This window comes from Camelus dromedarius, chromosome 12, assembly GCF_036321535.1.
Source record: "Camelus dromedarius isolate mCamDro1 chromosome 12, mCamDro1.pat, whole genome shotgun sequence".
Classification (NCBI taxonomy): domain Eukaryota; kingdom Metazoa; phylum Chordata; class Mammalia; order Artiodactyla; family Camelidae; genus Camelus; species Camelus dromedarius.
The window spans coordinates 17,425,474-17,451,417 of NC_087447.1; the positions used below are offsets into that span (position 1 = coordinate 17,425,474).

The 25,944-nt window shown below is 37.2% G+C and overlaps 1 protein-coding gene across 6 annotated transcripts in view; it reads right to left on the reverse strand.

Moving 5' to 3' along the window:
- Positions 1-25,944, reverse strand: part of TTC17 (tetratricopeptide repeat domain 17) — a 102,095-nt gene that overhangs the window by 26,455 nt on the left and 49,696 nt on the right. For all 6 annotated transcript variants that reach the window (XM_011000601.3, XM_064492428.1, XM_031459769.2 and 3 more), the window contains exons 17-19: positions 11,354-11,524; positions 1,463-1,722; positions 847-1,000 (exon numbers count right to left, since the gene is read on the reverse strand). In XM_011000601.3, the coding sequence (XP_010998903.2) occupies positions 847-1,000; positions 1,463-1,722; positions 11,354-11,524 (585 nt within the window). The remainder of the gene's footprint in view (positions 1-846; positions 1,001-1,462; positions 1,723-11,353; positions 11,525-25,944) is intronic.

Consider the following 25,944-nt stretch of genomic DNA (forward strand, 5'->3'; position numbering starts at 1 on the left):
TCTTTATGTTTTATTATGTGTCCTCTGCTTTCAGCTTTGTTAAGTACACCAAATTAAATAACACATATTTTCACGAAGTTACCTTGAATTTCCCAAGTCTAACACAGTGAAAATATCCTTCTAAAAAAGGAGATTTTTTTTTTAAAGAAATTCGATTATCACTATTTCACTGCTGGAAAAGAAAGTTAACTGGACTCATGACAATGGCCCTGAACCTGGAGTCCAGAGACAGACTTGGGGACAACTCTGAACCTTGAAAGTACATGCCAAATTTTGATTTTTTGGAAAAAAAATTTTTAATGCATTTTTTTCCCCTGGGGAGTATTACCAAAGCATTTATCCAATACTTAAATGCATCCAATACATTTTGACACACAAAAATGTTACTAGATAGGTAATATTTATTGATCCCTATGTGCCCAGTTCATTAAAAGCACTTTACATGTATAAACTCATATAATTTTCACAATCACCCTACAAAATAGATGCAATTATTATTCACATTTTATTCATAGGGAAAATGAGGCACAGGGAACTAAATGGCAAAACTGGTGTCTGAACCCAGGAAGTCTGCTCAAACCCACATTTTTATGTACTAAACTAGACTGTCAAGTTAATCAATAGGATATTTAAGCTTAAGTTGGTAAGAGTATAAGCCAAATAGCCAATGGTTAAAAAAAAAAATCAAGTAAATGTTAAAATAAACATTTTATATCAATGACTGGGTTTCTTGTTCACTTGGCTCAATGACCATCTCATCTGATCTACTTCAAGTCACAAACACACATTTCATTGAGACAGTGAAATCTGAAAGAAGAAACTGGCATATTAAACATTCAAATTTACCTTGTGGCCCAGGAGATGCCACCTTTGGGCCAGTGATCTCCAGGTTTGCTTGGTTACGATGTACATTTTCTGCCTGATTCGATTCTACCTTTTTTCCAGGAGTTTTCTTATTATCTCCTTTGGGTTTCTTTACTCGTTTGACTTGGAATGTGATCTGGGAAATGAAAACATGTTAGGGACAAATGAGCTCGATTATTACACCTGCCCATGACTGTGTGTACTGGTGGCTTTAAGAATAGCTGGTCTTGTGTTAACTAGGGTTAAGTTCTTTCTCTCGGTTTAATTTTTAAAGGTCTGAATGAAAAATGTTTAGTGAAACAAATATAATAATCCAGCCTTGAAGGCTATAGAGGAAACTGACAGTTAAGATGTCTGAACTGGGCCATTCCAAGTGTGGCTTCACACCCATCCCACTTCCTCTGCTTCCTACAAGAGCCGGCAATACCGAAGTTAATGTGAAATGCTTCTGGCAGTACAATTCCACTGTGAAGGCTGACTGGAGCGTGGAGTAGAATATTGCCACATACCCAACAGAAACATTACACTCTGCAAACCTGAGGTACCCCCACAAAGACTTGGGCTACAATTTGGTAAGACTGAGTTGGTAAACTCTTACCCATTCTGTTGCTTCATCATCTTCGCTTCTGCAGTCTCCATAGCAGGAGCTTTTGGCCACTCCATCCTGGGGGCCTTTCTTCAGTACTCGTATCCCCTGCAAGTCCAGACGCCGTCCTTTCATCTCGAGTGCCCCCCCAAAGCCTTCCAGAGGCCATGCCTGTTGAAATTCATCCACCAAAGCCAGTATCTCTTCTGACATTTTTGTTTCATCTGAGTTCTCCATCTCATCAGAACCGTTGCTTTCCTCAACCACTGTACCTGAGATTCAAGCACCAGCATGTCATTAAAAATTACACAGAACTCACTGAAGTACTTAAGTGACTCCAACTTTGCTTTCTGAGAAAAGTTTTGGCTCTGCTTAGAGGCACTTCTGTAGCCCACCTTCATAAAAATGCCATTTAGCATCTTCAAAATTCATAATAAAATGTCATCTTTGCCATCAACCTTTTGTAAAAACCCTGGCTGAGAACAATGACAGCAGCTAGATGGCAGGTAGTCATAGATTATGTCACTAGTGAGCATGACGGTGGCTATTTCGTACGTGTATTTTTTGGAAAAAAAGACCAACTCACTCTAGATATAGGATATAGATGGCAAAGATGAAGTTTATTATGATATTTATTTATTTATAGGATTCTTCAAGCTCTATTCAAATAGTATATGAAACGTCATAGCTGATGTTCAGACCACACAGTCTAACCGCCTTAACTGAACAATGATTTGTTTAATGGAAAATTATCCTAACTCCACATGAAGGCCCCCATTTTCACTAATGGCTGATATAAGAACTAGCAATATACTAGTGTAATTTTTTCCTAAAATGGTAATCAGGATACTTATTATGTTGCTCATGTTTCTTATGTGAAGGCTCCCGGGATGTTTTTCAGCGCAATGGCCTAGTAAAAATTCTCTCTCCTGAGAAGTCAGTATGTTTCCATTATTATACACTGAAGGTTACACAGTCCCACAAATTCCCCTATGTGCTTAACTAAAAAGCTGAGGACAAAATTAGTCTGAGTTTCTTAAGAGAATGCTTTCCTTTTTTAAAAAGAATTCTTTGCTATTTAACTTTTGCTATTTTGAATTAATGGTTGAATCTTATAAGATGTGTTCCATGAAAGTGATCTCCAGTCCTTTTTGGAAGTATACAATGTACAAAAACAGCTAACAAAATGGAATGCCTCCTTTTGTAATACGCACTGGACAACCTCAGAGCTTGGGGTTGATTGTTCACAAAATGCTAGCCCGTATTATCCCAGTTATCCCAATAATCTTAAATTGGTTGTTCTAGCTTGTTCAGTGATTTAGAACATGGCATGAATGAGCCCAAGGTCAGGAATCTCGTATCCATATCACCAGGCCGATAGCCATAGTGAGTAACCCATCTCAGAAATGCAGTTTTAGTTCCTGAGAAGGTTTGGGGTAAGAAATATGGCTGATTGCCATGGCTAAAAACAACTTAAAGCTTTGAGCCCCACTCACGGAAGGTCTGCAGTGTCACCCTTAGCTCTCTGGTGGCATCTCTATTTCTCATCCCACTTTCTATTACAGAAAGTGGGAAGGTCTGTTGCCAGGCTGGGAGTACCACTAGAAATCTGTCATTCTTTCTTGAAAAAGCTATAGGGCTCTTCTGCTTGTTAACAAGTGACTACAAAATGTACTGCTGTCCTTTTGAGTAAGTTTCTTTTAGGTTTTCTGAACCCATCTAGTGGTTTCTAATATTTATTATTATCATTCATGTTCTGAAACAAGCATAAAGTCAAATAGGGATCTGACAAAGTCTTTTTCCTTAGGATATGTAGATTAAAAATGGTTGGTTACTTGCCAAAATTATGTGACCAGTATTATAAATGTAGGGTTGACAAAGAGTTCTAATTTTCAGTTTCTATCTTGTTTGCTACTGTATTCCAAATGTCCAACATTGCACCTGGCACACAGCAGGCACAAATAGTTGTAGCATCAATTAATGGGAACTCAGGAATAATTTGCTTTGCGAAGTCCTTAAGGATCTGCTGTTCCTGCCTTTGCCTTGTCCTGCTGGCAATTCAAAACTTTTTAAGTTCTAAAAAGTGTCATGTGTTCAAGTATTGACAACCCAGCTGAAAGGTAAGCAGCAGAAAGGCAGGCACCATGTCTGCAGCACAGTGCCCGGCACACCATGTGACTTACAGACTTCTCAGTAGCTGATCCAGGAAAGCAGCTGAAAGAACTGCTTTAGAGATCTCAAAAAGCAACTTAATTAGGATTGCCTGGCATCTGACTTGTAGCAACAGAGTCGTCTCTAAGTAGTACTCCTGTTATTTTAGCTTCCTCTCCTTCCTTCTCCCATGGCTACCATGGGATTCCTTGTACTTGGTCCTAAGACAGGAAAGTTTTTTGTTGATAGATTTGGCCATAGCCAAGAACATGGGCTTAAAGGAAAGTGGCTTTTGGTCAAAGGTGAGCTGCAGATAACTAATTCCCCAGTGTGCAATTAGAGCTGCATTTGGATGCTGTGTATGGAAGCCTTATTTCCATTCAGTAACTACTACTATCTAGAAAGCATTCATGTCGTTTAGTTGCAAAGAGTTCTGCAAGCTCAGGTCCCAAAGGTTAATACTGCCCTGTGCCCTTACCATATGGTAATATATATCATTATTAAAAAGTTCTTAGAGAAAGAGTTTTTCATTGATGGAAATCAGTAGTCCATCAAGATAGACTTATGGAACTTGCTGCAGGCTTCTGCTGCTGGCAGCCATTCAGCCTCTTCAAAGGCTGCTGGGGTTGGGGTGATATTAATTCCCAAAGAACACCACTAAAAAAAGGTGAGGAATGGGGAAATCATAAATGTGCTATGAGTTAGGAAAAATAAACCAATCTTTATTTATTTAGAGACTGCTCTGCACTACATGCTATATAGGTGGCAATTCCAGAGGAATTAAAGATAACTAAGTTGGAGACACAAAACTACATACATTAAACAACGAAAGAACAGTTACATTAAACTTTTTTTCCCTAAAGGAAAAACATAATTGAATATAGTCACAAAATGCTTCTTACAGGAAGGGAGACTACCTGAGGCAGGATTTAGACAGACTAGAGGTCCAGGGAGGGAACCCCCAGAATGACGGGACTAAAAAAGCAGGCATGTAGATACCCGTCTACATGCACACAGATACAGCATAAAGATGGGATATGTGAAGGCACTACTAATTTCAAATTAACTAGAACAAAGACTGTATACAGAGGGTATCAGCAAATAAGATACTGAGGGAAGGTGGGTGACACTGAGAATCTCTGAGAAAGTCAAGAGGAAGATTCACTATAAAGGAAGCCTCTAGTTAAGCAAAAGAGTAACAAGATGAGAGTCGTAACATTTATAAAGGGTAGAACAGTAAATCAGTTGGTGTACTGGGGGTGGGGGCGTGCAGGAAACAAGGAAGACAGAGGACAAAGAGACTAATTAGAAAGGTATTTCAAAAATCTCTATCAGAATTATATAAAGAGAAGCTGACAGATTAGCAGGAAAGGGGAATTTTAAAAAGGGAGGGAAAAGAGGTATATAAGGAAATTTCAATGAAGAAAAATTAATAGCATTTGGTAACTAAATGGATATAATGGCAAATAGAATAAATCCAAAGATGATTTCAAGATTTTAAAGCCTGATGTGAAATAGTGAGCTTTCCACTATGTGAAATTTTAGAATCTGTGAATATGAAACGATAATGCTATTTACGAAGACGATGGAATTAGGAGAGGACAATAGGGTAAAGTGTTGGGATTTCAGATGCTTATTCATTAAACGCTTGTTATGTGCTTATAATATGCTGAGGGCTCAGAGTATAACAACTTGTAACAAGCTTATGGTCTAGGCTAGAATGGACGGAGGAATGTATCTTCAGATGCTGTCCAATAAGAAGCTGAAAATACAGAATTCAGGTTTGAAGAGAGGTCTGGACTATGGAGGGATCTCAGAAGGTTTTAAATTATACTTGAAGCAGAAAAAAGAAAAGGTAAATTTTAGGCTTGCTGCTTGTGGGGCAGATGGTATGATATACTGGAAACACAGACTGAGACCCATATCTTAATTTATCTTTTTCAACATATACCATTTTCACACTGGACAAAGAAGGATAAATATTGTGAAGAGACTTATATGAGTTAATATTTTGTCACTCTGATGAATCCTATCTCAGGGTACTGGGAAACTCACAGTGGAGTCTGAGCCCTGGGAGGTAATCTGGCAAGAATCGCAGGGACAAGAAGTGCTGAGAGGTGGAGAGAAGCGTATGCAGTTCTGATACAAAAAGACAAAAAGAAAAAAAAAAAGAGAGAGAGAGAAAAGAAAGGAAAAAAGGAAGGAAAGAAAGTCCACTATAACCTTGCAATGTCCCAGGCGCACCTGGAAATTCATGGGTAGGTCTGGAGACCTCAGTTTAAGAGATTTTCAAAGTGAAGCATGTTCATAGAAAAGGACTTGGTCAAAGTACTCAAAACCATGTTAAGTGAAGAAAGGCTGAAGAAATTAAGGGTGATTCCATAGCAGGAAGAGTAGCTGATAAACTGCGCATGCACACACAAACACACACACACACACAAATCAAGACTTGAGTAATATTTTGCTAGAAAGATTTTTGTAATACTTCAAGGATGGTGAAGGGGCTAGAGACTATCATAAATAGGAGTTATTGAAGGAAATGAGGACATTTCACTAAAGGAAGCAAAAGCATGGAGGGGTGGCTAGGCAGAAACAATAATAATCTTCAAATCTCTAAGAAAATGTGACATTAATGAGAGACAAGACTTTGTTAGCCTCAGAGGGTGGGACTAGGAATGAGAAGTCATATTTTAACTCAGTATTAGGGAAGACTTATGAATGGTCAGAAAATGGAATGGGCTACCCAGGGAGAGCCTGGGCTACTCAAGCTTGGAGCAGAAGCAGAAGCCAGACAATGTTGGGAACACGACTGAGGGGGAGAGGAACATTAAAAGGTGATTAAAAGAAGATGACTGCGTTTGATAAGATGCAATATTAATAATCTTGGAGGAGAGGTTTCAAAAAGAGTTTTAGGGAGCAGAGGCTGGAAAGATAAATGCTACATTGAAAACTAAATAGATCGACAACAAAGAGGTAAAGGTCACACATTCAAAGAGATGAGCAGCAAGACAAAGTCCTTTCTTCAAAGTCTGTACTCTCCTCCAGAAATTCTTATATGATTAATATCAACAGGTTTTACTATTAGACTGTGGTTTCTGAAGGCAAGAAGGCACATTCTACCTTTAAGAATATGTCTCTTTGTATCAAAAAATAGTATACAATGGAATTAAATTAATTTGGTTGCAAATTAGGACCCCACCACCATAGGACCTTGGGCAATTCTGTCTTGAGTTCTAGTGTCTTCTTTGCAGCAACATGGATGGACTTGGAGGGCATTACGTTAAATGAAATAACTCAGAAAAAGACACTGTATGGTATCACTCGTGTGGAATCTAAAAAATACAACAAACTAGTAAATATAACAAAAAAGAATCAGACTCACAGATGTAAGAACAAAACAGTGGTTACCAGTGGGGAAAGGGAAGGGGGCAGGGGCAAGACAAGGAAGGGGATTAAGAGGTACAAAATAATATGTATAAAATGAGCTCCAAGAATATATTGTACAACACGGGGAATATAGCCAATATTTTACAATAATTATAAATGGAGTATAATTTTTAAAAATTGTGAACCACTATACTGTATACTTGTAACATACTCTACAGCAACTATGCTTCAATTTAAAAGAAGGCAGTGGTATCTTTTTTGAAGTCAGAATATAAAGCTTTGGACTTAAGCTTTTTAATGCATAAACAATGGCAAAAAATTTCAAGGCAGTAATCAGAAAGCAAAAAAGGCTTAGATTAAATCACTCAGACTAAGGTGGGTACAGAAATGATTCACTTCTGAGAAGAAAACAACAATCATTGAGTTTTGAGTTTTCACTTGCACCAATGGTGCTCTTCCTTCTTCTAGCCGGGTCAGGATAGGAAGAGAAAACAAAGAATTCCAAGAAGATAACATACAAAGTAAATAGGGAATTGTTCCTGTAATAACTCTTGTGCAAATACGTCAGGGCCCCCTTCACTGACATTTACTGAGCAGATACTGTATGGATGCACTTGTGGGGACTTTGGCTCACCAGCATCCTCTCAGTCTCGCAACGGTAGAGTCAAGCTTGTGTTTGTAGAAGTGAACATTTACTGAACTCCATTTGTGTATCAGGCACTAAAATACATGTTTCCCTAAGTTATTGCATTTAAATACTCAAGAACACGCTGAGGATTTTTATGTCGTTTTTTAAAAAAAAATTTAAATTAATGAGGTAAGGAAGGCTCAACAAGATTAAGTAATTTGCCCAAAACTTAACAAGTAGATGGTGGAGCCAGGACATGACAACAATATCTCTGACTACAAAACCGATGCTCTTTCTTCAACAGCTAAATTTTCTCAGGGAGGAATTCTGGACTAGATGATGAAGTATTAAAGTAGTGGTTTTTGAAATGTTAATCAGTGACGCGATTTCCACCAATCCTCGCCAAAATGAGAAACAAAAAAAGGCCATGTATCTAAAGTTATAATACACACACACACACACACACACACACACTTAGGTCCAGATACACATTTGTTGGTACTGTTGGTAAAGATGCCAACTGTCCATTTTTGAGAAAGATAGACCTTTACTCTAAGATTGCCTTTGTACTTTTTTGGCATTAAAATGTTGTTTTATAAAATAATAGTAATAGCAGATGCTAGTTTTCTTTAAAAATGACCTTACCAATTAAAAAATAAAGTTTTAATCTATCAAGTCCCTATTTCTGAGAACCACAGGCAAATGACAACGTACGAAATCAGAAGACCTGGGGATGAGTTTTAGTTATATACCACCTACTGCAGGTGTTAGGCAAGGGACCTAACTTCTCAATTTTCTCATCTATAAGATGGGCTTAATAATAAAATCTATTTCACAAGGTTAATACGTAATTCATAGCACCTTGTAAACTATAAAGCACCACAAAAGGCAGTGATTATCATAACAGTTTATGATTACTAAAGAGGATATAACTTTCTTTAAATTTTCCTTCAAAAATAGTTTTCAAAAATTCTTTAATGTCTATACTTGACTTTTATTATAACGTACTATTTTTGTTAAAAAATAAGAGTTTTTCTGACTCATAACCACACTACAGGAAGCCTGCTGGTATAAACATGCTAACCTATACCACGACTGTAGTCCCTGTGGTCTTGCTGTCAGTGTCTAGAGGAAAGAAGATGGTACTCCCAGAACGTAGACATATGGTAAAGAAAAGTTAGTACCTGAGAGTAAAACTAGTAAGAGCCACCATCACACTATAATTAAATTAGCAACGTGAAAAGGAATCCACCCTAAGGGAGTCTGCATGATGCTGAAGGGATCCGACAAACACCTACTCCCAGCCAGGGCAATGGTACTGTATCCCAGTATGGAGATGGAATGTAACTACATGGGAAACAGGGAACTGAAGAAATTTAATTTAAATACTAGGTAATAATCTGTCTCAAGCAATGATGTATTCAGAAAGTGAAGAGATAAAGAATAAGATTTTGGTTGGGTTTTATTATGAATTGTCCCAGGAAAAGACTTTAATTGGGTAGTCATGAGTATTCTGAGATATTGAGTCAGAGAGATTGTTATCATGGCCTGGCTCCATCACCTACTAGTTGTTAAATTTTGGGCATTAAGTAGTTGTGTTAGAATAGGGACAGTTTTTATAAACTGAAAAAAAAAAATACCCCTTAACATTAGTCAGTTTCATGTGTTGATTCTAAGTTCATGAAACAACCTCATGATGTCCATTTGGTTGTGTGGGTACCTGACGCCAGAAAGCGACAAGAAGCTGCCAGGCACCACAGAGGAGTAACTCCATTATGAATGAACAACTGACCATCTAGATGAAAAATCAATCTCTTTTGAGTTGATAAATGGGAAATTAATTTCCTTAAAGCCCATTGATTTCTGCTAGAACTATGAAACTAATTTTCTAAACTTGCAAAGGTAAAGGTCACAACTTCCCCTTTGATTCTAGCTTGCTTCTTTCAGATCTTGTTTTTTAGATACAATAATACTTAGAAGGAAACACAAGATTTTGTAACTGTTAAATATGTTAATCCAATCTTAACAGGAGGGCATTTCATTATTTAATAAGTATTTACTGTACACAGGAATAGAAAGTTTTATATGGAACACAATATATAAGAAATTCAGTCTGATATGATGTAAGACACACAAGGAATTCATACTGTATAAAATGTGCCTTGACAAAAAGTAGGAACAAGACAGCAAATGGAGCAACTAAACACTTGGAGACCTTTGTGAACGAGGAGATGACATTTGAGCTGGATCTTGGAGATGCACAGGAGTTGTCTGATAAAGTGAAGAGTACGCAGGGGCCATCTCCAGCCTGGGTAAAGACATGCAGGCTCAGAGCAGCATGGCACGTGAGGGAAATAGTGAAAGGTTTGTACATCCTGCTGTGTAGAGACTAGTAGATGGTACAGTCAGAGACAGAATCAGAAGCCAAACCTCCTCACATCCTACATTAAGACATTTGGACTCTTCTATAGGTAACAGGGAGCTACTGAAAATTTTAAACCTATAGGCAACTTACCAGATCAGATCTGATTTTAGAATCAACTCTTTGGACACACAAGAAACTGGTAACAGGGGTTGCTTCTGCTTTTTAAATTGTACACTAATTTATATGCATTATCTTTCTCTCTCTCCTACACACACACACCTCCTTCCACCACCCTCCCTCCATACACAGACTGAAGTAAAGGACTAGATACAGGAAAGCGATCATGACGCTACTGCAACAGCCCAGGAAGAAATAAAGAAAGTCTGAATTTAGGCAGTGTCAGAGGGAACAGAGGAAGAGATGACAGATTTAACAGGCCTTAGGGATGACTGAATATAGTGACGACTGGCAGAGTTTTGCTGTTAATAGGGAGCAGGAATATAGGAATTAGAAGCAGTTCTGGAAATAGGGCAAAATGAGGACAAGTTCAATTTTGGATATGTTAAATTTGAAGTGCCTGTGGCACATCCAGATAAAGAGACACTAAACAAGTAGAAATAAGATCTGGAGTTACAGAGAATGTCTTGCTGAAAATACAGATTTAGAGTCATTGGTATACACCAAAGTATCAGAAACACCAAGAGATAACACATGGAGGAATAAGAAAAAAAAGACTGAGGTTAAGATCCTGGGTAAAAAAAAATAAGGGGCAAAGTAAGGAATGAGTGAATGAAATTCACTGAGGACAGGAAGAGAACCAAGAGCAAGTGATGTCACAGAAGCCAAGAGGAGAAGAAGAAAGTTTCAAGAGCGAGCTGTACACAGTTCCAAAGGCAGTGAAGTAGGATGAGTCCTAAAGAGAAGGCATTCATTGTGGCAATTACAAACTGATAATCGTAACTGTTCAGCATAGCATAGTTCAAAATGTAGCCATAAATGGAATTTTAGGAAAGAGCCTGGTAGGTATGCCTATTATTCCAAATCTTTAAATTTTATTGGGTTAGTGTAAATACAACTTGCTTTTTTCCCCCAATGACTTAATAATGACATTCAGGAGACAGACTGGTACGTGAATCAAATTTGTTCTAGCAAAAGAAGATGCTGAGCTGGAGAAAAAAGAAAGAAGTGCGGAGAGCACTTTCATGTTATAGCTCGTCGTCTGACTCACAATCTGAGGGTCATCATCATGGTTCTACAATAAAATAAGTGACTGTTAGAAGGAGACAAACACTTAAGAGCAGAGACAAGCCTAAGCTCAAAGCTTAAGAGTTGATTTTACCCCAGAAGCACAGCTCAGGTCAAATCAACTTACTTTCAAGTCTAAGGACATCTGAGTCCCTCCCTGAATTCTCAACAGAGAGCACAGGGTCCTCCTCTGTTCCTGTCCCAGAGGGCTCTTCTTCAGCAGCATCCAGAGGCTGTGAGTTGACAAAATATTTCTGTTTGTCATGGCTGTTGTCCAGGGTTTTCTCATGACAATTACCTCAATGACAAGAGACATAGACAGAGCACATTAGAAACATCTCTCCCGTGTTATCCCATAGCTCAAGGTCCCCAAGTATCAAGGGCCAACAGGTGACTGTGTCTGTTTTTCTCCAGCAGAACATACAAAAATCAATGAGCTGGAGTGCCCAAAGCTAGATCACTACTGTGATTTAAGACTTTGCACTGAAGTTCCAGTTTCACCTGCTAGGCTATTTTAAGAACCAAGTATTTGCAGGGAGATCTCATTCTCTTCATAATAAATGATCGTGAAACACTTCTCTGGAAGTAAAAAAATCATAAATAAGTCGTTTTCCTCCTATTCGCCTTTAGAAGGTGAGAAATGACAGATTAGTACCTGAGTAAGTCTGTAGATAGATGAATTATAGCAGAGAAACATACCATTCTTGCATCATAGCTTAAAATGAAAGATATACCAAAAGGTAAAGGATTATAAATTAAAAACCAAGGACTTAGAGGGGGATTTGGTGGTGGCAGAGAATCCACATTTAAGACTGTGAGATCACAAAAGTACCTGTTTTTCTTTTGGAAAACAAATTCTGATCATGTAATAAAGATTTAACTAAGTATAAAATGTCAAATCTTGAATGTAAACATAGCACTCTGATAATTTCTGGTATGTGTGTATAGTAAGCATGACCTCTTACTCCAGTTCTGCCCAGGAGTCAAGGAGCTTTGACCTGACTAGGGACTGCATGTTAATAGGGATAAAGAGCCACTATCCAGCCCCACCTGATGGTCACTCTCCGGGCAGGGGAATGTGTTACTAGGCTGTTATATCTGCTGTGGCAGGGATCTGGCTAGCTGAACAGGTTTCCTCTTCCTCTCTTCTGTTCCATGTGCACTGCTGCTGAAGATGCATGGTTTGTGGAAGCCTACATTCCTATTATAGGACAATTCTTTGGGTGAGAGTATGTAGGTAACTTTTCTCCTTTATCACAACACTCAAACATGCTGTAAAAGTTTTTTTTTTTTCTCCTTAAGAAAATGTTGTCTCAAAGAGACATATGTACCCAATCAAGCTATCTTTGCAGCAATGGAAGCACAAAAAGTCTCTTTCTGGATCTGATGACTCCCTTTCAGATTCCATAATTTAGGAAAGCACTTATCAGGCCAATTCTCTTATCGTGCCAAGAAAACGTAATGGACTCAAAACCTTTCCCAACTTACCAGTTTAGAGAAAGGAGACTATGCTTAGGGAGTCACTTCCCATCTTCCAGTTCTGCACTATCACACATCTGAGGCTACCGTTTTCCACAAGGCTACGTCAGAAACTGAAGGTTCTGTTTCAAGAGAGCTTTAGCGCTCAAGAAACTTACAAGCAACTTGGGGAGACAGTAAATACACGACAACAAACGATAATGAGGTAGCCTACTGCGCCAAACAAGTGCTTCAGAGAATAAGCTTTGAGTAGGTAGAATTTGAATTGTGAAGAATACATAGGACTTGAAAACAGAGAACTTAAAAAGGAGGGACTACAAGGAAGGGAACCAATATTTCTTGAGTACTTCTGTAGTTTTTCTTTCACTTACCCCTCAAAAACACCCTGTGAAATATTATTAATTTTATAGATAAGGAAACTGAGTCTCAGTGAAATTAAATAACTTGCCTAAGGTCAAACCGTAAGTAAGTGGTAGACTGGGGATATGGATCAGTTCCATTTTACTACAATGCTTCTTGGCTTTCCCCTAGTCAACAGGGGACCTCTTTAGCAGAAAGAGTAGAGAAGGTGGCATTTTAGGCAGGGAGGAATAGTGTGTTGAGCAAAGCAACGGGACCAGGACTCTTATTTGTGTCTGGGAGGCAATGAGAAGTATGATTTGATAGAGACAGAAGGTGTGGGGCCCTGGAGGCTAACAGGAAAGAAGCCATGAGCAACAGTAGTCTCTTTCTCCAGATTCTCCTGAGAGGAAAGAAGTCACTGATTTTCCTCCACTTCTGTCTTCACCATCTAGTACGTGCAGGTAAGTACGGGGCATAAAAGCATTAAAATAAAACAGAAATGACAACAACCCACTCTTTACATCCAACTGACTAAAATTTACTGTCTTAATTGGGATATAAACAAGTACGACAATTAAAAGCAGAGAGGAAACATGACAATGATACTGATAATCTGAAAACATATGTTACTCCTAATGAATATTCATTGCCTTTAGCTTTGGTGACTTTGCCTCGAAAGCATTTTTCCCCTTGACACAGGTTGACTAAAGCAAAAGGACAAACCTTTAACACTGGAACCAGGAAGATTCTCGCTGTGTTTTCTACAGTTGACTCGTTCCTCCAACCTTTGCATCTCTCCCACCCTCTTCCCATTGTAAAAATTTAACTGGTTTCATCTTTTAAAATGTCTGTAATATTTAAAAATGCTTTACAGGTAATTTATAAGATACCACGTGCAAAGGATCCTGAAGCTAAAATTAGTCCTCCTGTATGACCTCAAACCCAGACACCCTCTTGAAGCAAGCCTGTGTGTTCTAAGAATGTCTTGCCCTCCAACTCAGGAAACTGGGGCAATTAAAAGAAGAATAAGAAGTTTATGTTAGGGTATTTCTTGAAAGTAGGCAGAATCAAAATAATCAAGTAAAAAATAAAAAATAAAATAAAATGATCAGGTAAAAACTACACTGCTTTAACATTAGAACTGTTACTATTAATTTTCTTAGGCTGACAGTTAAAAACAGTCTAGTATATTATTAGCACTCTGGTGAGATTTACATAATTATCTAGGCTAACAATAGAAAGTCATATTGCCTAATTTTTTGGTGAGGGAGGGGAAGTAATCAGGTTTATTTATTCATCTATTTTTAGAGGAGGTACTAGGTTTGAACCCAGGACCTTGTGCATGCTAAGCATACGCTCTGTCACTTGAGCTATACCTTCTCCCCACCATATTGCCTAATTTTTAAATCACTCTTTCCAGTTATCTGAGGGAGAACTAAAGAATTTCAGAAAAAAACAAAAGGTTCTATTCTTTGATCTATAGTATAGGTCTACTCCAGCTCAAAGGGAAAACAAAAAAAGCTGATTATGTGGAAAAATATTGCTTGTCTTCCCAGCAAAGGCAGAAATGATATTCTCATTAAAGAAACATAAGAAAATGTTGGAGAAGGGAAAATGGAAAGTAACAGTCATCTTCCAGGAATATGACTATTATATTTTGCTGATGCAAAAATGAGGAGATTCTAGGGCTTAGACTAACCTTGAAAGGGTTTGTTTTTTTTTTTTTGGAACTACATGATTCAAATGAAATGCTTTAGATAACAAGGTCCTATGTGAAAATGGAAACAACTTTTCTCTGCTTAATGCTCTATACTTGCTTGCAAAACATTTAGCATTTAATTCAAATGCTGGCAGTCTGGTTTTTCTTAGAAGGAGGAGAGTACAAGGTAATACCAACTAAGCATGAAACTCCAAAGAGGGTATTTTTGATTCTGGAGTTGCTATGAGATCTTAAGACATTTCAACATCCTTTTCAGTGACTTGAGTATGCCTGTATAGATTGGGTCATTAATATAAACCTACCCTACAAGGGTATTCTGGAAAACAACTAAATATTTAATATACCTTGCCAAACTATAAGTCTCCGAAGGGATAAAGGCACAATTTATCCTGTGGCTAAACAGATTTTCAGAGTAAACTAAGTTCTTAGGAACCACTATCATGACTAAGGTTAAGGAAATCTCCTAGCTTCTCATGTTAATTCTGTTTACAAAGGTCCTAGAAGAATATGGATTTTCTAACTAGAGTTGGATATCCATTTATTTGTTAATAGGAATTCTTTCCTTCTGAACCTCATAAGCTGGTAAGAAATTCCTGGTTGGGTAAGGAATCCTTTAGGGTTCCTCAGGATCCTTGAGGGTTAGTTATAATAAAGAAATGCCACAAAACCGAGACACATCAGAACTTTGTAAGAGCCAAGTAACTAGAGCTAGCCAAGTAAAACTACTGACAGACTCGTGTAGTTCTTCTAGCACTTGACATAGCGGGTAAGAGCATGGACTGGAGCCAGATTAAGTAAATTCAAATCCTGTTTCTACTACTTTCTAGCTGTGTAGCAGGGCAAGTAATTTTTAACTTCTTTGTGTATCAGTTTCCTCAACTGCAGGTTGTTTAATAGTAGTATCCACTTCACTGCTGAGATTAAATGTAAAGAGCTGGACCACTGCCCAGCACACGGTAAACTATTATTATTGTTATCTCCCTGAAAAGTTGCAAAGGAATAAGTTATCCCAAGTAATCTCTTTTAACAAGGCCTGCTGGCTATAGCCAACTCAGAATCTTTAGTATGAGCAACTGGCTCTCAGCAGTCATCAAAATATTTGCTCAATTTCAACTCTGGTGTGTGCACCTGTATGTATGTGTGTGTGGAGCGGGGAGATGCTGGAAGCAGTACTGAGTTCATTTCCACCAGTCATTCAGAAGAAAGCAGCAATTAATTCATATTAAACTGCTCAGCATAACGAAATCCTAAAGTATTTAGTAGATTTAGAGATTAGCCTCACAGTCTGCTCTGTGTCTTGTAAAGGACATTTTTTACTAGATAGCATGGATTCCTTGCCTTACAATCTGAAAATGGACTACAGTCTATGTTAAGTTAATCAACACTCACCTCTTTGCTGCTCAACAACTCCTGTTAGGTTGCTACTTTGGCTCCAGCCTTTCTGCAACTCTTTCTCCCTCTAACATACTTCCCCCTACCCAACAAATATGTGTAATATTCCTATGTTTCTGACTATATAATAAATTTCTAAGACACAAATAATAATTAAACTGATTTGTAATGGGAATGAAAATTCAAATTTAAATTTTATGTTGCTGAAGGCAAAGTAACATATGTCAGAAAAACAGTCTTTGTGAACAGTGGAATATTCTAAAAATATTCCTACCATCCCTGTTCTGTGCTTGGGCAAGGTAGGCGGGCAGGTTGCACTAATAGGATTATATACTCTAAAGTTTGCTTTCCTCTGCCTATGAGAAAAGTTACCTTATAGGAAGCATTCAATTAAATAAAAGGTACCTGGATGGAAAACCAACACTGTCCTCTTAACAGATATGAGTGACTTTTTAGAGTATCTGTCTTTGTCCTTACCTTTTCCTCAACTGCACTCAAATTACTCTTTTTTTTTTTTTTTTTTTGGTAAACAGGTAACTTAGAAACACATTGTGAATGTTTCATTTTACTGTAGTTTTAGCTACCTCAAAATTTCATATTCATTTCTCTAGTAAGATAATATGTGTTTTAGAAAAGGTAGTAAAATAAATTGTGAAGTGAAAAAAGTGTATCTTTCAGTTGCTCACCATTGCTATGCAAAATCACTTTAAAATAGTACCAGGAAACTTTAACTGTGGGTGGCATGTGGGGCTTGGTACCACACAGAGTAAAAGGTATACTTGAAGAAGTAAGAAACCTTACTGGGAACAGAGTCCTTTAAGATTTCCACCTCCAGAGGTTGTTGACAAAGTCTTGCAGATCTTGTTCCAAGAGGACCACTCCACAGTATGGATTCACATCCTGCTTTAGCTGCAGCCTTACCATATTAACTTGGGCAAATCAATTAATTCACTTCTCCGTGTCTAGGTTCCTTATCTGAGATGGAGGGATAAGCTACTGTCCTATGGTAAGAGAAGTCTCAGGAAACACCACTGCTGAAACCACTGTGAACGTAAGCATACCAAACTCCTTGCATTTGGGTGAAACCTAGGTTGCTGACGGCCGCACCTGAGACAAGTGAAGCTGCCTCACCTCCTCTGTCCTGGGTTGTGTCCTCCACTTGGAAAGACAAGAGTAGTGATTTCAACAGAAGTAATGCTCCTTAGACTTGTTCTCACTCAGCAATTACTGCTGAATGAAATTCTCTGCAGGAAGTTTTAAAGTAATGCTTACATAATAACTGATCTTAAAAGTACAACTCCAATTCGAAAACAGACCATATTAAAGACCTGAAATCAGCAACCTCAGAATTACATAGGCATTCCGTCATGGTAAGTGAATGAGTCAGAAGTGAGTTTAAAAAAGAAAAACTAAGAAAAGTGTGTGACCTCAAAAATTAGTGAGAGAGAGAGACAGAGATTGATTACTAATTACTACATATTCTAGAGTCAAATTCTATCCTGGGGAACACTGTTCACACATGGTAGGGGAATCTGGATTTCCCAAGAATTCAAAGATGCACTGGTTTCTACAGACCTGTACTCCCTGTCTCCTTTTAAGGGAGAAAAAGAACTGGGTGTAAACTGGCCCCCCTGTCTTGCCACGTGGCCTTCCCTTTAAGTGTGCTCCCTTAAAGCACAGGGAGCAAAGACAGCACCAGCTGAGACACAGACACCAGGACATGCAGGCTGTGGAAGAAATGACTCCAGTGATGGAATCCAAGCTCTCCACAGCTATGACTTCGTCTAGAAATGTGAAAGATCAGGTTCGATCTCCAAACAAGGGAATTTAAACATTCACTGGAAGTTTACTAGAAAAGATAACTACACTGAAAAAGAAGGAAAATTAATTGCCACAACTCCTGCTATCATCATCATCATCATCATCATCATCATCATTAAATTTGAACCTCTGTCTTCGGCCTAGGGAAATTTGTTTCAAGCGAGAATGCTGGGGAAACAAATCCAATAGACTTTTCTCACACTTACTGATTTACCCATAAATGTTACTTTTTCAATGAGGGTCAATAAGGACATTTGTTTGCAACTTTCATTAAAAACAGTGCAGACAGGAGGTAGGAGAATACAGGCTATTAAGATGTGTCATCTTCTAGTGGACAAGTGAGACACTATAATTCCTTTTCTCCTCTCCCTGCTATGGTGTGGGAGCTTCAGATAGTAAAAGAAGATCTCTCTATATGTATGTTGAGTGGGGCTTGGTATAAAGCATTCTGGGTAAATGGTGTGTGGTTACAAGTTACCTACCCTTTATTACTAGGTAGTCTCAGTAGTTCAGACTTGAAATACGATCAGCTAACTTGCTATCTGAGTACATTCTCTGGGCTAAACATGGTGAGAAGGATGTGGAATGCATGGTGGGCCAGGGTGTGAAGATGAAGAAAGGACTGGTCCCTGCTTCGATGAGCTAGAGAAGTCTTGTAGGAGAGTTGTGTCTTGTGCACAAGTAACTCTAATGGTAAGTCACAGGAGTTGAAGGAGAGGCGCAGGTAGAATGACTGGTTATACATTACTTGTAATTAAGGGACCCGGTGGGCAGAAGTGGGCCTTGAAGGATGGGCAATATTAGAATTTTTGTGCAGGGGGAGGGCAGGAAGGAGTTATAGGGAAGAGCTGCTGAAAACAACATTAAGCAAACACAGGGAACTAGGAAAGCAGGGTGTATGTGGTAAAGAAAATAGGTTACCCACAATGGCATCATCATGTCATGTCAGGTACAATTTCCACTGACTTGGCAAAAGACAGAATGATATTAAAGCCCTTATGTAGTCAGTGAGCTTAAATTAAGCATATTTATTTGAGTCAGTCACACAGTGTTTGCGGTGAGTTGGCTTCATTCAGTTCTTGATATCTAGAAGATGCCTACAAACTGAAGGTCGGGGTGGACGGGGGCGCCGGAAGCGCTTAGATTTCCTAGCTATTCACAAGCTTTGCGGTTTACATTTACCTCTCCTTTCTCCAGCTTCAAGTGATTAGTCACCTGCTGACATCAAGGAAAGAAATCAAGTAGGAAAATCAATAGACCTTAACTCTGGTGCTCTTCCTCAAACTACAGATGAAGGCACAGAGACATGCACCACTGGGAAGCGGCCTGCCATGAGAAGCCTGTTGCCATCAGGCCTGCCCTTTTTCTAGAGCAAAGAGATAATGCAAGGCCGAGGCTAATGAAATGCCAAAGGCTACTTGGTCATTTTTACTCCTCAGATTGAGTGAACTGTAAGGACAATATCTCTAGATGGGAACACAAGATCTTAGTTATTCCATGATAACGAGCTGCATCCAGTAATACCTCATAGGACTTAGATATGAGGAAAGAGTGTCAGGACTTGCTCTTTACACTGGTGCGGGTAGTAAGTATGATACTTAAACTAAGGTTAAAAGAAAAAAATAGCCTTCAGAAGCACTGAACATTTTGCGCAAGACCCTGCAGATTTCAGTAAATCCTCTACTTGCCTGACTGCAGACCCACTTCAGGAGTTTGGGAATTTTGACTTGAGCATACCTACATCATCAAAGTACATATGGCCAGTGCATTAAATCAAGTGAAAAGCACAGAAAAATAAATGATAGTATCATACTATTTCCTTTTGCTTTATGTCACCAAATGAAAGTCACCTGGAGGCACTCACCTCAGTGGCCACTCTGCACATGATAACGTGGTTTCCAGGGCCTTGCTCTCTCCCAATTTTTAACACTTATGGTTTTTAGGCAGTGTACAGGGAGAGAGGTGATGAACTGTTTAGTTGTTTTGTTCAGGGTAGGTTTTCCTCTAGCTATCGCTCACATCACGGAGGGAAATCAGCTATATTATTACAGGTACACCAGGAATCAAGACTTGATCAACACCAGGTACCCTCAGCTGCTACTGACCTTCTCCTGAAATTTGGTATGCTTGTTCTTCTAATAATCATCGCTTTGGATGTCTGTGATCTGACTGGGTTATTAACTAATGCCTGACAGCAGCTAAAGTGGTTTAAACTGCTTTGAGTGTGGCAAATTCTGAATGGAAAATTTAGATCTGTTGTTATAAAAAGCAACTAAATGAGAAGACAAGAGAAATCCAAAGCTGTGCTCAACAGTAATGAAATTTGATTTAAATTTCTCCTGCATTTTCGAGATCACAACTAAGTAAATTTTGGTGGTTAAGAAAAAGTAACAGATGCTTGAGATTTTCTTGGTCAGTGAGCACAGAAGTTAAGAATAAAATAAATTCTACTACTAGTAATAACTAACATTGAATGAAAATGGGAGAGAAAACCCCAAACCACATACACACAGACACACATACATATGCCAGGTATCCTCGGTCATATGTGTTTTAAATCTCACCAATCCTCTTTTCTAGTGATTATCAGACTGCTGTATTTCCATCACTGAGGAAAAAAAAACATTTAGTGATTAAATTTGTAAAGGGGTTTAAATATTTGGTGCTCACTGTATTAAACAAAAATTACAAAAACTGGGAATTCATTTCAACCAGCTGGTTCACAGTGCACATAAAGAATTTTCTGAGGCACAAGTCACTTTAAAGAAAAAAAGCCCACTCTACCAATGCAGCACAGATTGTGTGTGTGTGTGTGTGTGTGTGTGTGTGTGTGAGAAAGAGAGAGAGAGAGAGACAGAGACAGAGAGATGGAGGGAGGGGAGGAGGGAAAGTTCTGCCAATTAGAATAATCTTTTTGAATGAGGAAGAATTATGCAAATGCTTGCTATGAGAGAGCAAAGCATCAGTTAGCATCACAAACTGAAATACCAAAAACATCTACAACAATAAATGGAACTGAGGAAGTAAAAAAAAAAAAAAAAAAAAAAAAAAAAAAGACAGCATCCAATGAACTTGCCTAACTTACTATAAAGTATTTATAACTAGAAGTTAGACCCCTTCAGTTCCTATCAGAAGACATGTACAGCTGCAGCGACAAACCATATTAAAAATAACCTGTTCAATCATTAGTGAGGACTAAATAAAACAGACCTCATCTTGCTCATCCTTCATATTTTCTTACTGGTGTGTACAATCACGGTGTCCTTAGTGATGTGAGTGTAGGAATCACAGTAAGCTTCTGATGCAGAATGGAACCCACACACAAAGATGTCTTAATATAACTTTCCAACCCTATCTGTAGATAAGTAATCACAAAATATGATTAATGACGCCTTCCAGTGGATGTCCCCACATCACACACAGAGCAGAAAGGAAGCAGAACCATGATCTAAACTTAATTTACTTCCTCAAAAATATAGCTGACTTCCTTTTGAGACTCAAGATAGTAACCCTAACACTGGCAAAGAGCATTCGCACACCTAATGCGTTAAGCTCTGTAACTCAGAGAGATTATAAATTTGCAACTTCTTATTTTTAGGGTAATGAACAAAAGTATTCCGTAAGTGAGTGACTAGCGCCTAGCTGACTTCAAGAAATGCTACTGAAATACCTAAAGCGATAGCTTAATTGTTGTCCCTGGTCTCAGTCCTTGGAGCATCATAGCTAAGCTACAGCAATGTAGTTCCAACAGTCCTGCAGACAGAATAAAACCACTTGCTCTATGTGTATGACATGTCGGGGCTTAAAATACCTTGCTGAAAAATGCCCTACTTCTTCACTCACCTGCCAACATTTTCTACTATTTTATTCCAAACACATACTGACTTTTTCACGTTTCTAACAAGTGAGTTTTTAAAAAGTCTTCCTTATTTGTGTGTCCTGTTAATATATTTTCTAAAGAACAATGCTTGTTATCATTAACTATTTGCTTTAAAGTCATTTTAGTCACACAGTGACAGGATGAAACATGAGTTATATAGTTTAGAATCTATGCCAATAGTTCTAAAAGTAATTCAACTATATAGAGAGAGCTCACTTTAATATTTCCATTATCCTAAAGTTTATTCTTACTGTTTTAGTGTAGATATCTCTCTATTTTACAGAAAATACTTTTGATAAAATGAGGTCAGCAAATGATTTTCTAAACTGTTAAACCCAGAGCTTCCCACACTATTCATTCAGCAAATACTGTTGTGATTTTCCCATAGGTACCAGTACCATTATTTATGTAGTTTTTTTTAAAATGGATGCACTGTTTAATCTTATCTTCATTTATGTTCAAAGGGAAAATCAGTACCACTTTTCATGAATCACAGTTTTGATGTGCTGGTTATATATTTCTTCTAATGCCCATTAGAATAAGCCACAAATGCTAAAATTAAAAAATGTTAATCTAAGTACTACCTAAAAGTGTGCACACCTCTGGTGGTATTCGTACCACACTTTAGGAACCAATAGAGACACACTACTATTCATTTTTTTTCCCCTTCTCAAGCCCTCTGTTCCTCTGACTTTCAAGACCTAGCTCCCTCTTGGTTCTCCTAATACCTCTCTTCACTCTTTCACTGGCTCTGCTCCTTAAATGCTAGTATTTCCTAAGATTTCATTCTTAGACTTTTCTTCTCACCCTGGAAGTTCTGAGGGAAACAGAGACATCTCTGAATGAACATGTTTATCATTGAACTTATTTTCCAGCCCCATATCAATGCATAGATGATTTCTTTCCTGCATGCCCTCTCTTAATTAATGGCATTCACATTTATCCAGTTACCAACGTCAGAAACCTCTCTAGTCAGTTCACATTTTGAGTCCATTGTTTTCAGCCTTTCCTCTCTCATCACATCTCTAACTCCCTCTGCCCCTCTCCACTCTCATCTGACAAGTGGCCTCTTATTTCACTGAGAAGTAATCAAAAGTCTCACCATCATACTATACTTATATATTGTCCTTTCTTCTATCTAAGGACAACCCTGACCCTACATTTGTGCCTTGGAGCCCATCCTCTTCTGTCTATTCAAGAATTTTGCTTCTATGATTATTTTTTTTCTGTATCTTCAATTTCTTCCTCTTTACTGGATCACTCCTATGCAAACATATTACAATATTTTCTATTTTTAGAAGAACAAAACTCAAACCAAATATCTTCGATCTCGCATTCCCCTCCAACTACCATCCCATTTTTCCGCTCCTCACTATAGCAGACCTTGACAGATGACTGGATAAAGAAGTTGTGGTATAGTTATACAATGAAATACTACTCAACCACAAAAAAGAATAAAATAACATTTGCAGCAACATGGATGGACCTAGAGATCATCATTCTAAGTGAAGCTAGACAGAAAGAGAAAGAGAAATACCGTATGATACCACTTATATGTGGAATCTAAAAAAAAAAGACACAAATGAGCTTATTTACAAAACAGAAACAGACTTATAGACATAGAAAACAATCTTATGGTTACCAGAAGGAAAAGGAAGTAGGGAGGGATAAAACGGGAATTTGGGATTTGCAGATATTAACTACTATATAAAGTAGATAAACAACAAGGTCCTACTGTATATAGGACAAGGAACTGTATTCAATATCTTATAAAAGCTTATAACTTAAAAAGAATAAGATAAGGAATACACATAAATATGTAACTGAGTCACTATGCTGTACACCAGAAACTAACACAACATTGTAAAATGACTAAAATGACATGTAAAATTTTAAAAAATTTAAAAAAAAAGGTCTTTGAGACTGTATCTTTCTGTTTTTGTTTTTTTTTTAAGTAGATATCTTCATTAATTCCCATCAAGAATGTAATAAAGCAAAGGTCCTTAACTGCAGGTAGCATGTGCTGGATAGTCCACAGGAGGGCAGCAAAATACAAAATGCAGAATGTCTTTTTCTTCAAAATCTGAACTCCTTGTAAAATCGCTTTAAGTTAGACGTTATAAATCTATGGAAATTTAGTTTGAAGAACACAGACTAAAACCTCAGGCAATGAAACAAGTTATAGAAGGATGATAAAATTTAAGTAAATAGTAAATAGATGCTATAAATAAACATTGTAAAGACAATACAGGATAATTCTTCTACACATTGGAACAGATATTAACATTCATGTATATAATTTGGAAACTTTTTTTATTGCGGTGCAAACTTTCAAATACATATTATAGAGAATCTTATATTCTAAGCATTCCTAGACATTTAAGTCTGAGTTATGTATAAGATTTATTCATAATTTCTAAAGATCTGGCCAATAATTTTAAGTGGGCATGTATCTCAGTGAATTAAGGAAAGACCAACGTTCAGAAATTGTAGGGTTGATGCTTAATTATATTTGGTTAACAACAATGCCATTATTAGTGCATGCCTATATAGCATATTTATATATTTATATATATACACATATAAAAGCATCTCATGTAAACAAAGTCTAATAAATATAACCCATCACTGGTCTTATGTTTTCTAAAATAAGAAAAATAAGACCAAATGAAGAATAAAAATAAAGTAAAATTATGTACATCAGAGACATAACAGAACAATGTATATTACTTAAGTAGCAGAAAGTACCTTTGTTAGATGTAACTTTTTAATTTTAAAATCAGTAAAGTTGAAGAATGAAATTATTTAGAAAACACTTTGGAGTAAGGAATGCTTGGAAAACCCACTATCATGAATACTACAGATTCAATATCTATATTTCGCTTATATTGTTATAAAAATCATTTTTCTTTGGTCATTAGAAAAGGTAATTATTGCTTAATGAAATTTCATTTCCTGTGACACTTTTACTTCCAATTTTTAAAAAGTCCTTTTTTTAGTGTTTAGCACTCAAGAGACTTTACTTATACTCAAAAGCATTGTAAGTTTATTTAACAGATTCCATTTTACTTTAAAAAAGGCCAAGTAGGTTGTTATTGAAGAATGAGTTTGATAAAGCAGTCAGTTCAGTTCTATCTAAGTTAAACTGTCAAATAACAAACCAATAAATGTGAAGGAAAAAGTGTGTATTTCAAAACTGCCAAAATAATGTTTAATCAAAAGTAGAAGCACTAACTTCTCTTTTACAGTCAACTTAGAGTGGGCAATTAAAAATTCAATCTATTATATTTCCCTTCCCAGCATCCTTGAAACTGGGATGCTAATATAACTAACTATAAAAGAAAAAGATTCATTAAATACTATTTAAAGGAGAGAGAGGGAGATGATGATAGGTAGTTGCTATAAAAACACATGCACCTAACAAATGGCAGTCAATAAATGATTTCTAGATTAATAAGTTTGGAAAAACTGTCAGATAAATGATTCTGTACTAATTGACACACTTTTAGCTATAAAGTTTTTACAAGTAGGAAATTTTGTGAGCATGATTATGTACTTTTAAGCTGAATAAATCAGTATTCAAAGCTAAACACGATACCTGTGCAAATCTTCCAAGAAACATAAACTGAAAATCTGTGTGAAAAATTCCATGATTATATATGAAAATCAATATAATACTTGCTGATGTTAAAAGACAGCCTACAATTTTAGTTTAGTTCATACTACCCAAGACATTATACTATATCATATATGCTATAAAAATAGTTACTAACATGGATCTTTAAAGAAAATAATTTGTGGAAGATTAATAATAGTGGTCAGAAAAAGTGTTTTTAAAATGTTTTCCAAAAGTATTTAACGATTTTTGATCTTGAAACGCTTATCTGAAAAGCTTTTAAATTGGAAGCTTTTCAAATAGACTTTCATAAGAGAATTTTTTTGGTTGGGAAAGAGGTGAATAAGGGCAGCTTAAATTCTTGCCCAATAAAACCAATTACAATATGAATTCCTTGATTATTATATGGAAAAGAATCACAAGCACTGTTTGTCTCTTGGAAGCTTTGTATAGTCATAATAAAAACCT